The sequence below is a fragment of the Lepisma saccharinum genome, chromosome 5, assembly GCF_977018435.1.
Source record: "Lepisma saccharinum chromosome 5, izLepSacc3.1, whole genome shotgun sequence".
NCBI classification, from domain to species: Eukaryota; Metazoa; Arthropoda; class Insecta; order Zygentoma; family Lepismatidae; genus Lepisma; species Lepisma saccharinum.
Genome location: NC_139233.1, coordinates 74150633 through 74166468, shown reverse-complemented (window position 1 = coordinate 74166468; position 15836 = coordinate 74150633). Strand labels below are relative to the sequence as shown.

Here is a 15836-nt window from a genome sequence, read left to right as displayed (position 1 = left end):
AGACCCGTATTAAATCCAACATTCATTCTGCCCGATTATCTCCTAATAATCGTTTTTGGTGCAAATTCCAATAACAACCCCTTCGAAATAACTACCTTTTTCCTGGGAACTATGAAAGGTCGTTGTATCGAGTGTTGACTGTAACAAATATGAAGTTAAAATAATTACGTCAACACTTACCAAATAGAAATAATTACTGTATATTTACTGCGCTATTGCGGCTTGACTCACGTAAATAAATAAATAACGTTTACACTTAATTTCGTCATTCACTCCCAGTTACTAATACAAGTAGTCTGAAATGTCCTCACTTCCATCCATCTTGTTCGATATTCCCGTTACCTTAAAACTTTTGATCATCATTTCAAGGGAGATGGAGTTCCATGCCTCACGAACCCATTCACAAACAATCGGCAGCGACGCACGTTTCACCCTCCCGCTTGTTGCGAGTTCATGCTGCCTTGATGTCATCCATCTATTGTAAGCATCACCCACTGCGACCTTGAACGGGTGGTTGATAACTTTGTTCCCGCCTCTCCTATGAAAAGCCCAACATCTGGAAGTTCAAGGTCGCGTGGTGAATGCATCAGCTACGAAAGCAAGGAAAAGATCGTTTTTATGATCTACTGATTAATTTTAAATGAAATACGTAAATGTTAGTCCGACGCTAAGAAAGCCATTTCTGGAACCTGAATTGTACTGCGCATTATATACGAGATATATTTTTTTGTTGCTTTCCCCCATCAAAAACGAGGGTGCGTATTATACACGCGTAAATACGGTAATTTAAAAATTACAATGTTCAGTAAATTTACAGTAATGGCACACAAAATATCTGACAATGTGTTACTTTTTACAGGTTATGTGGAAACAAGCTTTGCTTTCTTAAAAAATAATAATAAATAATTCTGTAACTGTTTACAAGATAAATTTTAAAAAAAAATTAATGTTGCATACACATACCAGGGACAATTTACACTTATGAGCTGATATATCACATGTAATATATTCTCATATGTATTTACGTACTTTCAATATGTTGCCACAAAGTGTCAAGTTTGCATTATTAACACCCAGTCAAGTACAATCTAAAAACCAAAATTTACTGGAGATGCAGATGATGTCAGTTCACTACATAAAATACGAAAGGCAAAACATGCAAATTTCCAAATTACAGTACTGCATGGTAAAGCTAACACAACACTACATGACACAATGCATCATAAATAGCTAAAAAAAAAAAGGAATACTTTTCTCATAAGAAAGTAGTTTTGACAGGTCGAAGGAATAAAAAATCTTATGGCATTTTTAAATGGGAGAGTATGGACGTTATATAAAAATATTAAGCTCATTATATTGAAATATATAAAAAAGAATTAAGTTTTTCTTGAAAAAAAAAAAATGTAGTTCATATGGTACCCTAAAGCAGTAATCAAAAATGAAATTGTGTTTCACTTCATATGCTTTAACACGTGCTGTCGGTCTTCTTTTAAACTACCATACACTAGTACTATATACTAAACCAAGTACTCAGACATTTCCAAACTGAAAGATGCATTTCGAAATAAAGAACTATATGTAACAGTTACAAGCAATAGTTACTTCTTCCAAGTGCCTATAACTAGCTACTTTCTGAAATAACTGTAGCTGTAATCGAGTTTTTAGGCAATGAGTAATGAAATTAACGGTCACTTTTCTGTAATTCAACAGTCATGAACAAAATTAGGTATTATATTCATAAAATCAACAATTAAAAATATACATTTTTACACTAAATCGAAGGCTATTTACAGGAATATCTGATTGGTAAAATTATCAATAATTTTGCTCATAAAACTGATGCCAATATTGATAAAGTCATGTTTCAACTTTTCCATCCCTAAGCCAAAGACATGTAACCAAATAAATAATCAAGGGCAGACCATCAATTAATTCATGTAATACATTTTCCCCCCATAAATTTAGAAGGAAAAAATATACAACTTGCAATATGCTTTATGTTTACATAATTATTGGTGCATGTAGTACATCACTTTGTTCATTTCCTCTCATCAAAATTATATTATGGTGACTTTCATTTGGACAACAGAGAATATTGTAAATAGAATAACAGAATAATGCCTAGACATGTACTTTAAAATAACAATCCAAATTTCCAAAAACCCCTGCACTTTTCATTAGATTTGATGACAGTGAAGGAGCAACTAAAGACTTCCTGGTGTTGAAGTTTTAATGTTTTTAACCTAACATAATGCTTATTCCATTCTCAATCCCTAAAGAGTAGAGCCACATACTTTGGATGAATAAAAGATCAAGATTTTGGTACAACAACTGGCCACATTTGGGTTCAAAACTGATATATAAAATGGCATTTTGGTGTTAAAATGGTGAATATAACCCTGATTTTAAAAAAAAAAACTGCACTTATTACACAAAATAAACTTTTCATTCTAATAGCATAATTATGTAATTGTCAGAGTATTAAGTTTATTCCTGCATAAAGGAGTCCATTTTTTCCTTCTCATTTACAGCAGAATTATCAATTTTCTGTTTGCGTAACTCACAGGATAATTGAGACTTCACAAAGTGCCACGTTGGTAAATTAACTCTAGATTTCATGTTTAAGAGTTTATATTGCATTTTGCAGTTCATTTCGTGACAAAATCTGGTAAGAAAATACACTTCACCCCCTTTCAAAAACATGAAAAATGAACATTACATCATGTTAATTCACGTTTCATGTTTCCATCAAAAACAAAACATGCATGCCTCTACTAAAGAGGAACCTGGGTGGGTTTGGAAATTTAGATCTTTTAAGGTTCACATTTAGACATTAGTCCTTTATTCTATTTATTTATTCAAGCTTCAATATTACAGTAAAACAATTTAATTTAAACATACCTGCAGCCAAGTGAAATATTCAAATTCTGAGTAAATTATCTGCTTCAAGTTATTTTCTCAACTTGCAACTTTGCCATTTATCTTTGTACGTTAAATTTTGTTGAATTTTAATGCAGGTGCTTCCAGCCAAATCATGTGGATCCATGCACACTGAAATCAATAATATTGATTGCAACTCATTCATATACTTATTAAACTGAATGCATGTTATTCATGTTTCTTGCTTTTACATTAGGTTACAAATACTTCTTCAGGTTCGTTTTTTTTTTAACTTGAACAGTGTATATGCTGTAATATGAGTGCAGTACTTAAAGTTGTCCAGAACATTTACAAATGTTGATACATAAGAATCCCCCTTGCAACCACATTAATCTACCACAAAAAAAAATAATCTTAAAAACATACTCATAGGTTCACATATGATTAACAGAATATTACAATAGGCTGTCATATAATCATGTTCACTTCTGCCACATAATTAAGGTTGATTGATTTGGTGTTTTAAGTCCACTTTATGCACAGTAAGGCTAATCGGGACTGGACCTACAGTTTAAAGTGGGATCTGAACCACTACGTGCCTCCATCGGGTATTGAACCTTGGACCCCTTGATTACAAGGCAAAGGCGCTGCCACTGCACCATCGGGGAGGTGACCCCATAATTATGGAAAAATGAACATTTTACATACCTTACAACATACCCACGCTCCAAAAAAATTATTAGTTGGTATTGACTCAGTTACTCTATATTTTATTGCTCAGGCAATTTTGAAAAAATATTTTCTTCATAACTTTGTTACAGCTACAAAACCATAAATTTCAAGCTTTATGGTTTCCTGATGCAGTGAATCTTTGAAATGAACAGTTTTACAAAAAAGTAAAAAAAAAGATGCCCATAATAAATTATATTTAATCAGTTTTATACATATATAATAGTACCTTTTATAGCACATTTCATCACAAATATGCAGCTCTTTTCAGATGCAAACTACACAAAATAATAATAATAACAACTCATGATCATGGCAAATTTGGAGGGTTTATGGCATTCTGAACAAATAATTTTGTCACTGGGTGAGCTGATAATATACTGACTCATGTAATCAATTCTTCATGATATAAACAGTGCACACAATCCATGCCCTTTTAAATGAAGTTCTACAACTTATATATTTAATGTTGATCAACCCCATAGCCTTTACTGGTAAATATTCGAAAAATTATTTTCAAGTAAAACATATTCATGTCCTTACAATAAATTTACTGAAAGAAAGATATCTATAATTTTACTCCATGAATACAATTGACAAGACGGTGCTAACTGGAATTCTATTATTTTATATGTAATTATAAATAATTAATCATAATTAGTAATTTATTTTTAAAACATTATCCTAATTTTATGGAATACAGTTCACATGATTAAAACCTACAAATTCTAAATTCACTTGAATCGCTTGAATATAACATATTATGGCAATAAATATTGTCTACCTTGCAATAATCAATAAATTACTTGGTACAGATATACTGTATTTAATAGGGGTGGATAAATCTGGACATCCATGGACTATTTTTTTTTTTTTTTGTGGAGTTTGTCTTTAAGTCCACTTTATGCACAGAAAGCTAATAGGGACTGGACCTAATGTTTAAAGTGGGATCCAAACCACCATTTGCCTCCACCCGGACCCCTTGATTACAAGGTGGCGACATTACCACTACACCATCAGGGAGGCCCACTAATTTTGTTTGGCTTTAACTAGTATTAAGATAAGCATAAACAAAATTGGATGGAGGTGAGTCGGTTGTAGGCTAAGGAATGGATGAAACTATTTCCAATTCGCAGTACACTATAAGTAGATAGAAGGTAACTAGTTTTCAAAGAATGAATCTGTTTCACTAATGTGTTTTTCGTGTCTCTAACAAGCTCTAAACAATGAAAGTTAAATTTATATAAACATTACATATATACACACAAAGAACTACAAGATATCTTGCGATACTTTGAAGAGACGAAGCTTATAAAAAGTATAAAATTATGGAGCATGCATTGCATTTTTAGGACATGTTTCTAAAAAAAATAGGAAACTCTGAACAATTATCTGAAACTCTGTAATGCTTCACTTTCATTTTTACATTTGAATATACATTACAAGGTTAAACATTTACAGGAAGTAGACATTGGAGAAGTATACAAATGGAATGGCAATATGGCCAGTCACAGATTGTTTGTTTAAACTCCACTAACCCAGTTAAATAGTTATTAGCTTAACCTGCAATCATAGTAATCATACTTTCCACCTTACAAGTTTGTGTTATTCTGCTATTAAATATCTTGCACATATGAAAACAAAGATATAAAAATAAATTCCAACATGTGCTTTCCTTCCCTTACTTCTAAGTACTATTATTCTAGTTTATAGTATATACATGTACATACCCATGTTGACTTCACTCCTACAGGAAGAACATTAACGACAAAGGCAAAGTTGAAGAATAAACACAATACTACTTCAAAAATATAAGTAAACGAAAAGCTGAGAAATTTGTGAACATTTAACTCGACCATCAAACCCTGGCAAGACATATTTCTAGCACCCATCCTTAAGGGGGTAAAATGTCCAAATCCTGTATACATCAAAGGTTAATTGTACATACATAATGATCACACACACATACTGATATGAAAATTATACAAACAGTAATGCACATATTGAAAATTGACCATTAGCAGATTTTAAAGTCCACTTTTACAACAGAAAGCAATATTTATCTAAAAAAAAATAGAACCTACTATCACAGCTATTACATTTCTTTTAAAGGACTAGGCCAAAATAAGTTCAGTTCACAGCATAACACTAAATAGTAGGCTGCTTAGTTGACTGCCTAACTTCTTCAGTAAGTCAGTTTACACTAATTGGTAACTTAGTTGTTAAAGAAACAAAGCACATATTTACTCTTCAAATACAATTTACTCTTTGGATACAAACAATACAGTCTTCCTTTTTTTTTTTTACTTATTTTTACATCATTTGTACAAATCACATATTCTCTCATGCAACAAACTCTTAGCAACACTGTTATTCCTTTACATAAATTATAGTAGTTAGGGTACTCTTCTTAAAATCAATATACATATATTACCAATAATATACATAATTTGTTCATTAACAGTCTTGTGTTCATTGACTTACACGGAGCACACACCACGATTTCACTGCAAGCACACGTAATCACACACGGGTTGCAATATGGCTGCCTCACTGTATCAATGCAGTAATGTCCCACACTTTGATCAGCCGATCTTGTCCCACGGTTAAGAGACGCATGCGTGGTTCATCCACATCCATGTGTAGAATACTATGTTTTGCATCGTGAAATGTAGCCATTGGAGTATGACTATGAAGTAATAAGTAGAAGTTAGCAAAGGAATGAAGTTTTGAAACAATTAAAAATTAAAAACTACAGAACCATTTACAGAAAAAATACCTGAAAGTTTAAAATTAGGCACAACAATCCCCTGTGTATACAGGGTGTGAAGGTAGAACCCTACACATTCTTGATCTCAGCCACGGTAGAGGTGATGTTAACAAGAGTTGACCTATGTGCTGACTGATTAGGGACTGGGTGAACCTGATCCACTTTATGCTAGAAAAAATTCCCACCTGGGTCTCCCACATGGCAGTCAGATGACCTACCAGCTAGAAATCAATACATTCCTTCTGGAAGATTTTCACTTCAGACAGACTTATTAAATTTGCACATTTATGTCTAGCTCTAGAAAGGGCATGTAATGGATGTGGCAAGGTCCCTGGGACCTTCGTCCTGAAACAACACTCTCGTTCTCTGAAACAATATGCATTTCTCTCTCCTTTTCGGCAGCTTCATATTTTGTAATATGACATAACCCCCATGGTGACACTTCACTCACTGCATTTCAGTTTCAGAGCAATAGAGATTTGTGGGTAACATGGACAACTTGACACTCTTTGCGCAAGTCTTTCGGTGTGGAACTTGGTGCTACAATCAGAGTTGACGATCTGTCTTTTAATTGAAACGTCCTTGCCACACTTGAAGAAGTTGGAAGCAAAAGCGAACTATCAGATCTGGATTCTGATAAAAGTGATAATGAAACACTATGTCCACTGACTATCGCTCCAATTATTGAGTTAAAGTTCCCCATGCATACAGCACAATGCCATGAAGGCACATTCAAGAGATTTGGGGGTGGGCCCCACCACATATTCTACAAGGGTCGTTCAAGGTTGACCGGTATTTTCGTACGTAAAAAATCTATGAATAGCCGGATCATGATGTAACGTGCGGGTGAAGTAATGTATTCCTTCGCGAGGAACTAGCGCCCGGCATGACGTATTTCGTGCATGCGCAGCAGTTGCAGCGAACATGGCGGCAAGCAGTGTGTCTGTGGCTGTGGAGCAGCGGTGTGTAATCAAATTTCTCGTGAAGGAGAAAGTTAAACCAGCTGAGATTTTCAGACGATTGCAAGCACAGTATGGTGAACAAACGATGTTGCGGACAAGAGTATACGAATGGTGTGAGCAGTTTCGCGAAGGACGGAAGCTGGTGACAAATGAAGCGCATGGACACATTCGCCCGACTGCAGTCACACCAGTGAATATCGCACGTGTTGAGCAAATGATTCTTGAGAACCGGCGAGTAACAGTGTGGGATATTGCTGCCGAGGTGAATATCAGTGTCGGGAGTGTTGAGACAATCATTCACGACCACTTACGCTTCCGCAAAATCTGTGCAAGGTGGGTTCCCCGCCAGTTGACATTCGATCAGAAGTGGACATGCAGGACGGTCTGTGAACAGCTTCTGAATCGGTTTCGAGCAGAAGGTGATGAATTGTTGCAATCCATCATCACGTGTGATGAAACATGGTTGCACAATTCAACCCCAGAGACCAAAAGACGCAGCATGGAGTGGCGGCATAAGCAAGAAAAGCAAAATGCAGCCATCCGCTGGAAAGATCATGGCAAGTGTCTTCTGGGACATGAAGGGCGTTATCCATGTGGATTTTCTGGACAAAGGGAGCACGATTAATGCCCAGTATTACTCCACATTGTTGAGTGGTGCTGTACGAAAGTCCATTCGCAAGAAAAGACCTGGGATGTTGTCTGGAAATGTCATTCTTCTCCATGACAATGCCCGCCCTCACACGGCCAATGTGACAACAACAACTCTGGCCGACATACGCTGGGAAGTTCTGCCCCATCCCCCCTATAGGCCGGATTTAGCCCCCAGTGATGATCATTTATTTGCACCCCTTAAAGACCATCTGGGAGGGAAGAAATTCACGACAGACGAAGCACTGAGGAGCGATCTCCTCCAGTGGCTACGACAACAACCAAGTTCTTTCTACGCCAAAGGAATTCGGGAGCTGCCAGAACGATGGCAACGGTGCCTCGGCGCACACGGAGAATACTTTGAAAAACTGACAAAGTTTGGTGTTTCTTCTGCTACCTATTTCCTCTGAAGAAATAAAAGTCCCGGTCAACCTTGAACGACCCTTGTAGATCTCATCTATTTTGGAGGTGATGTGATCTGCACCATGATTAACCCCACCCTTTACCCATTAGGGTTGCCCCCAAGTACCCACTGATATGAAGATGGGTGAGCCCCAGAGCCACTTTATGTGGGGATAGGGCTGGAAATATTCCGACCTTTGATCACCCACCCCGGGAATTGATTTTGATTTGCTTTATTTTACTTCGCTTTTTTTTGTGCCACTTTTGGCTAATTTGCGAAGATGGTGATGACTGAAATTGATGAATGGACTCGCACAAACATCCATGCCCAGGATGGGATTCGAACCCGAGAGCCCTAGCACCCAGGAATTGAACCTGGGTTCCACACATGATAGTCATATGCACTACTGATTAGTGCACTGCAGCTCTTAATTTCATATTACAAAAAAAAATATATTTCAGGAACCGAAAAAGGACCAACAATGAATTATTTGATTGTCAATTGCCCACATAGACTAACAAAAGCACAAAAGAGCAGTGTTTATAAAAATGACTTGTTGCAATACAACAACCACTAATTTTGATATACCATCTACATATACCGCGTGAGGCACCTAAAAGTAACACCTGAAATAGCGAAGAAACCAGAAACAGTAGCGATGTGAGGTTTGCGGGAAACAATAATATCAAATGGGGCTCGTAAATCAGAGGTATGGGGTGGGTCGAAAAATATCGACAAATGGGGCATCTGGAGCAAAGTCATATTTTTTTTAATGGAACGATATACAATAACATGCATAATATAAAAGAGCACACGCAGAAAAACACAATGCCGTTGGTCTCATGCATCTACTGCACATAGGAACGAAGATATGGCCATGTGAAAATATGTAAACAAACTAACAAGTGGCCCACTTGACCGTCAGTACCACGGCATGTAAGACTTCTCAGGTGCCTGACAGAACTGCCTTTACGCAGAGCAAGTTTTGATAGCAGGTCCACGAGATCGTGTTAGTTCATAGCAAGCAGTCGTAGTGGTAAGAGCGAAGATTATGGTGTTCACAAACATAGAAAAAGCGGACATGATCCTGATTTATGGGGAATGCCGAAAGAATGCCTCAGAAGCCTACCGTGTGTACGCAGAGAGATATCCGGACAGACGACAGCCATCTCGACGTCTGTTTGGTAAGTTATTTATTAAATTAAGAGACACCGGACGTGTAACACCATGAGCACGTGTGCGGAACAAGCCAACTACAGGTGAGGCAGGTGCAACAAATGTTCTCGCCGCTGTTGCTGTGAATCCGCACGTTAGCTCCCGTGAAATTGCCAGGGATGCTGGGATGAGTCAGCGAAGTGTATTGCGCATTCTGCACACACACAAGTTTCACCCATATCATATCTCCCTCCATCAGGAACTTCACACGAATGATTTTGTGGACCGTGTTCGGTTTTGCACATGGATGTTACGAAACGACACACCGGATTTGTCACGTATCCTCTTCACTGACGAGGCAACTTTTACCAATCATGGAAATGTCAACCTAAGGAACATGCACTATTGGTCGGTGACAAATCCACATTGGCTTCGCCAAGTGGAACACCAGCGCCCATGGAGTGTGAACGTGTGGTGTGGTATAGTGGGTGAACATCTCATTGGCCCTTTTTTTATACAAGGGACACTGAATGCTGACCGATACATACAGTTTTTACAACATGAACTGCCTGTACTATTGGAGGACATACCACTTCAGACAAGGAGGGGAAATGTGGTACCAACATGACGGGTGCCCAGCTCACAGTGCAAGATGCGCTACAGCATGTGTGGAAAATACATTTCCAAATCGTTGGATTGGACGTGGAGGGCCTGTCAAATGGCCGGCTCGTTCCCCAGATTTGTCACCGTTAGACTTTTTCCTGTGGGGAAAGCTGAAGGACATTGTCTACCGGGATGTGCCAACAACTCCAGAGGATATGCAACACCGCATTACTGCGGCCTGTAGGGACATTCCCTACGAGATGCTACATTCTGTGCAACGATCTTTGCGTGGGCGCCTCATTGCCTGTATCGCAGCTGACGGCCACCACTTTGAACACACACTTTGACAGGTTTTCGCTTCTTACGCAGTGGTTCTTCGACATACTGTCATGGTCATTTTCATTATGCTGTAACACTGTCAAATACATGGTGCTGACGATGTCTACTGTATTTTTTCTTCCTTTAACACGTTCTGTCTTCATCTTGTCGAATGGCTTCCGACATCTCATACTTGTACATGCCGTGGTACTGATGGTCAAGTGGGCCACTTGTTAGTTTGTTTACATATTTTCACATGGCCATATCTTCGTTCCTATGTGCAGTAGATGCATGAGACCAACGGCGTTGTGTTTCTCTGCGTGTGCTCTTTTATATTATGCATGTTATTGTATATCGTTCCATTTAAAAAAATATGACTTTGCTCCAGATGCCCCATTTGTCGATATTTTTCGACCCACCCCATACCTCCGATTTACGAGCCCCATTTGATATTATTGTTTCCCGCAAACCTCACATCGCTACTGTTTCTGGTTTCTTCGCTATTTCAGGTGGTACTTTTAGGTGCCTCACGCAGTATACACACTCTGCAACAAAAAGGGACCACTTATAGAGGATCTATATATAGATCTGCCACAGGTAATGGGTTAAGTTATTCCATTTAAAATATGCACAGTTCAAAGAAACAGACATAGGAGATATATATATATATATATATATATATATATATATATATGAAATCCATAGGGCAAACATAAGATTGTAAATCTTGTTACAAAGCGAAAGAAGTAATCAAGAACTAGAATCCACCATGCTAGCAGAGGTGCCAACTCTTATTGACCTTTACAAAATAATCCAGGATCTGAAAGAAGTTGTCAACATGAAGAAAGTAAATATTGAAACTGAATGTGCACTCTGTAAATATATGGACTTGACTAATTTCACTATTTTCTAATATGGCCTTTTTGACTTTGTTGCTCATTAATTATATCGGTTCACCAAATCCATGATCTTTTTTCTTCTTCCTCAATATCCTATTTAATTTTTTTATACATCAAATACTAATTATTTGATGTATTGATTCAAACTGTAATGTTCAACTAGAATTTAAAGCTCGATATAAACAAAATGTTTAATTCATGTTAGATGGAATAAAAAAAAAACACGGTTGATAATTAGAAGACGTGAGTGAGTACTAAAAATATTTCCGTGAAACTTACTTGTAAATGATCTCAGTGAAGCATCGAGTTTTCCCAAGTGGATGGTGGCAGAGGCTACCGAAATTAATAGAACATTTACAAGTAAGTTTCACGGAAATCTTTTTAGTACTAACTTACATCTTCTAAAAATGTTTCAAGTTTCATTGTACACAAAAATTAGGCCCTTCAATTTATATTTCTCACTTTCATTATTACAATCTCTTTTAATAAGTCACATGGGACTTGAGGGCCCAGGCAGTCGCCCACTTTGCCCACTCCTTGCTATCCCTCTGCATATTTACACACACACACATGAAACAAACATGTAAAATGGACTCTCGACATAATTCTGGCAGATTTCCCCCCATTAAATCTATTAAAATAAAACCAGACAAGATCATTAAGATGTTTGCAAACAATAAATGCAAAAATGCAAATTGAGAATACTTACTCAATATCCTTTAGAACTACATGGCAAGGGTCACAAACACGGACATCAAATTCAAAGCCCATGACTGGAATGGATGATCGCCCTGCACTGCAACGATCACACACAGCTCTTCCACAGTACCTGCAATGGTGCTGGCGTAATCCTAGTTGCCGTTGGTCCATCATTGCCCGAAGGTTCCAGAAAAAGGGTCTTCCACAACGCTGACAACAGTCTGATTCAAGCCACTCTGGAGTCTAAAAGCCATGTACAAAATAATTAATGGTTACTCGGTTACTATCATTATTTCATAGGGATGTACATGCACTTATATTATTATTATATGGCCCTGATATAACATCATGATTCCCACTCGGTTTGGCAAAGCTCATTTCCGGATGTTTCCAGGTTTTTAAGGCAATTTTAAAATATTGTGTGGTACCTAAACTTGCAAATAATCATCTTTTAACTGTTAAACTGCACCAGCTATGCAATGAAGTTTCTTCAACAGTGTTAAAATTAAATTATTAAACAAACTGTAAAAATGCTTCTTTTATAGAATATCTCCTATCAAGAAACTGGTTCAACAAAAAAGTGGAATTTATTACCATTCAAAATTGCTTGACTTTCTGAATTTTTACACAATTTCAAGGGCAGTGGCAACCCTGAAAAATGTTAAACCTAAACTCTTTTAACTTCTTGATATATGTGACCAAGGTTGGGATGGGTTTTGCCTTGGAAAATAGGACAATATTTAGATATTTTGCAAAAACAAAATACATGAATTACACCTTTAAATTCACAAAAAAATGTAACAAAATGGCAGGACTGTTCCCTCAATTACATGCAAATTGTAGACAAATTGGATTGGTAAAACTTCACGCTTGTAAAGTAATCAACAAACAGTCTTAAGACTCAAAATAATTTACAAAGCTCAAACATGTAGAACATGGCAGGAATAAATATAGATATCACCAATTATTGCCAGAGGAAATTAAGAAGAAGAGAGTGCAATTAGAAAAAAGATATAGTATAAGGTTTTGTGCATCTACAATTCATCTAATATAAGACTAATCGAGACTTGACATGCAGTTTAAAGTGGGATCTGTATCACTGCACAATTTGCCTCCACCAGGAATCAAACTGGTATCGTTTCATTTATACCGTTTGTGTAGCGCACAGGATGGTGGATCAAGGTCGGCCTGCAGTTTCTAAAGAGACAGTCGAACAAGTGCGGCAGACATTTGTGCGTAGTCCACGGAAATCAACCACTCGTGCCAGCTTAGAATTGAACATTCCTAGATCTACAGTATGGAAGGTATTGCATAAGCTGCTGAAGTTTAAACCATACAAATTGCAACTTTTGCAAGCTTTGAGTGATAGTGACAAAGAAGATCACGAGAAATTTTGTGAGGATATGTTGAACAGGTGTGAGACTGTGGATAATTTTACGATCACAATTGTGTTTAGTGACGAGGCCACATTCCACACCAGCGGTAAGGTCCGTGGACATAACATTCAGATATGGGGTGAGGAATATCCACATGAGGTGATCGAACATGTACGGGACTCACCAAAGGTAAATGTGTTTTGTCCCGTAAGCTTCAACAAACTGTATGGCCCTTTCTTTTTTGCTGAGCCCACTTCCAGAGAATTACCTAATGCCACAATTGCGTGAAGATATGGGTGCTGATTTCATTTTCTAACAAGATGGTGCACCTCCGCATTTTCATAAAGAATTAACCGCCTACCTCAATCGTGAAGTACCGACTTGGATTGGTCATGGTGGAACAATTGCGTGGCCACCTCGTTCCCCTGATTTGTCCCCATGGATTTCTCTATCTGGGATTACACTAAAGAATGTGCGTTTGTTCCCCCCTCTTCCCAGCAACGTCAACGAGCTGCAGGTCCAGATAACGCAGGCAGCTGCGACCATCAATGCAGACATGCTTCAAAGGGTTTGGCAGGAAATCGAATACCGCTGGGACATTTGGCGTGTGATGAAAGGATCACATATTAAACACTTGTAGAGAAAACTTGAAGATATGCTGCATTCATTAATGTATCAAACATTTCTGTTACAAATACACTATCTTCACAATTAACGGTTAATTTTGTATAACTAATTTATAGAAACCCTGTACCTGTATTAATCCTAATATGTACTAAAAAACACAGCCCAAAAATTGCAGCACGAAAGTTGTAAATGTGAAAAACCATTCTCTAGTAAATTTGTATTGAAAATAGTTTAAAAAATTGACACTTTTTCCTAGAGTATTTAATATGCAATTTCTACTGAAATTGCTGGTGATATTCAGTATATCATATAGCGTAGTTTGTCCACAACAAATATAAAATTTCTTGCTTGTCCTTTTCATCTTTGTTCAAGAATCTATCTATTTTTAGTGCATTTCCACAAAAATTTCCATGACTTTTCCATTACCTTTCCAGGATTTACAGACTGGTAGACACCCTGGTAATTTTCTCTTGACTGTACAGAGTAACTGCCTAGAAATCATGTGATCCTTAATTTTGAATCTCAATTCAAAGTTAAAATAGGAGTCCAGTTGTGATTAGTCTATCTGATAACTCTATAAATAGAGTTTTAAAAAATCTCACCACATTAATATTGAGCACTGCATTCTAAAACTCAAAGCAATATGTATTGACCACACGAAAACAGTAGCATTGTGCTTGTGACAAAAAGAAATTAAGTGATGCTGATTGGTCAAGTAGTCAATGACTTTTCATGCATACCACCCCTTTCTTACCTGCTCTTCATGAGAATAATTACAACTCATTACATACCTCTTTTCTCTTTGCTGTCATGTCCCAAAACACAATTACGGAGTCTTCCCCACCAGATATGAGTTGCTGGGACATTGTTGCAAAGCACAATGCAGTAACTTTATTGCTGTGAATAAAAGATTGACATTAGTTGTAGCCATAATTCAAACTGTGACTTATTGGAAACTTCAACCTTTGTGAAAACTGTTGCACTACCAAATAATACGCACAATTTCCACAACTTTGATTTTTGGATGTGTTTTTATCCCCATTATTATAGGTATTTTACAACTTCTCACAGTGATTGGGCATTCACAGACAAACACTAGTGCCACCTCCCTTCAATAAAGGAAACTCATTGAACCATATATATATTTGTATTTTAGGCAATGTTTTTGCTATTTTTATGTTAACTGTAATGAGGATGGAATTTACAAACAAAGACATAATGGCAGCATGGCTTTTTCATGAGTGTATGTTACTTGGAACATGATGATGAAACTTGATCTCACCTAATTTCAAGTTTGAGGGAAATTTCCTGCTTTGGCTGTAAGGTTAATATTAAACATGTGTTCAGAGTAAAGTTGACATTAGGTGAGTTGTGTCAAATTACAATAAACATTATTTATTCATTATATTGAGTACATTTTATATAACCTTCTCTGATGTACACCTTAACTGGGTCATTCCATAGCTGTACCAAAAAGCTTGTAAAACAGACTATGAGTTCCATTTTAAACTAACGAAAAGCTTTCTTCTAAAAAAACACATTAAATATTGAAATGTGACCTATTCTTACACCTTTCCCCATCCCGATGCCACAGACAAAAGAGTGCAATTTTTTTTTTAGGTGGTCTAAATATGGGTTTTGGAGTTATCAGTGCTCTCAGGTGCTGCAGTTTGGCAGAGGCTATGGGAACTAGTTATCTGTCAAGGACAAAGGTTGCGGCGCCAATTCACAAGAGAAAGTGGTGGTTAGTTTCGGTTTTGGACTCTT

General features: G+C 37.1%; 1 protein-coding gene across 1 annotated transcript in view; it reads right to left on the bottom strand.

Annotated features, from left to right (window-relative positions):
* Nucleotides 1-788: 788 nt before the first annotated feature.
* Nucleotides 789-15836, bottom strand: part of Wdfy2 (WD repeat and FYVE domain containing 2) — a 37481-nt gene continuing 22433 nt past the window's right edge. The window contains exons 5-7 of the mRNA XM_083122674.1: nucleotides 14861-14966; nucleotides 12077-12309; nucleotides 789-6298 (exon numbers count right to left, since the gene is read on the bottom strand). Coding sequence (XP_082978800.1) covers nucleotides 6160-6298; nucleotides 12077-12309; nucleotides 14861-14966 — 478 coding nt within the window. The 3' untranslated portion in view covers nucleotides 789-6159. The remainder of the gene's footprint in view (nucleotides 6299-12076; nucleotides 12310-14860; nucleotides 14967-15836) is intronic.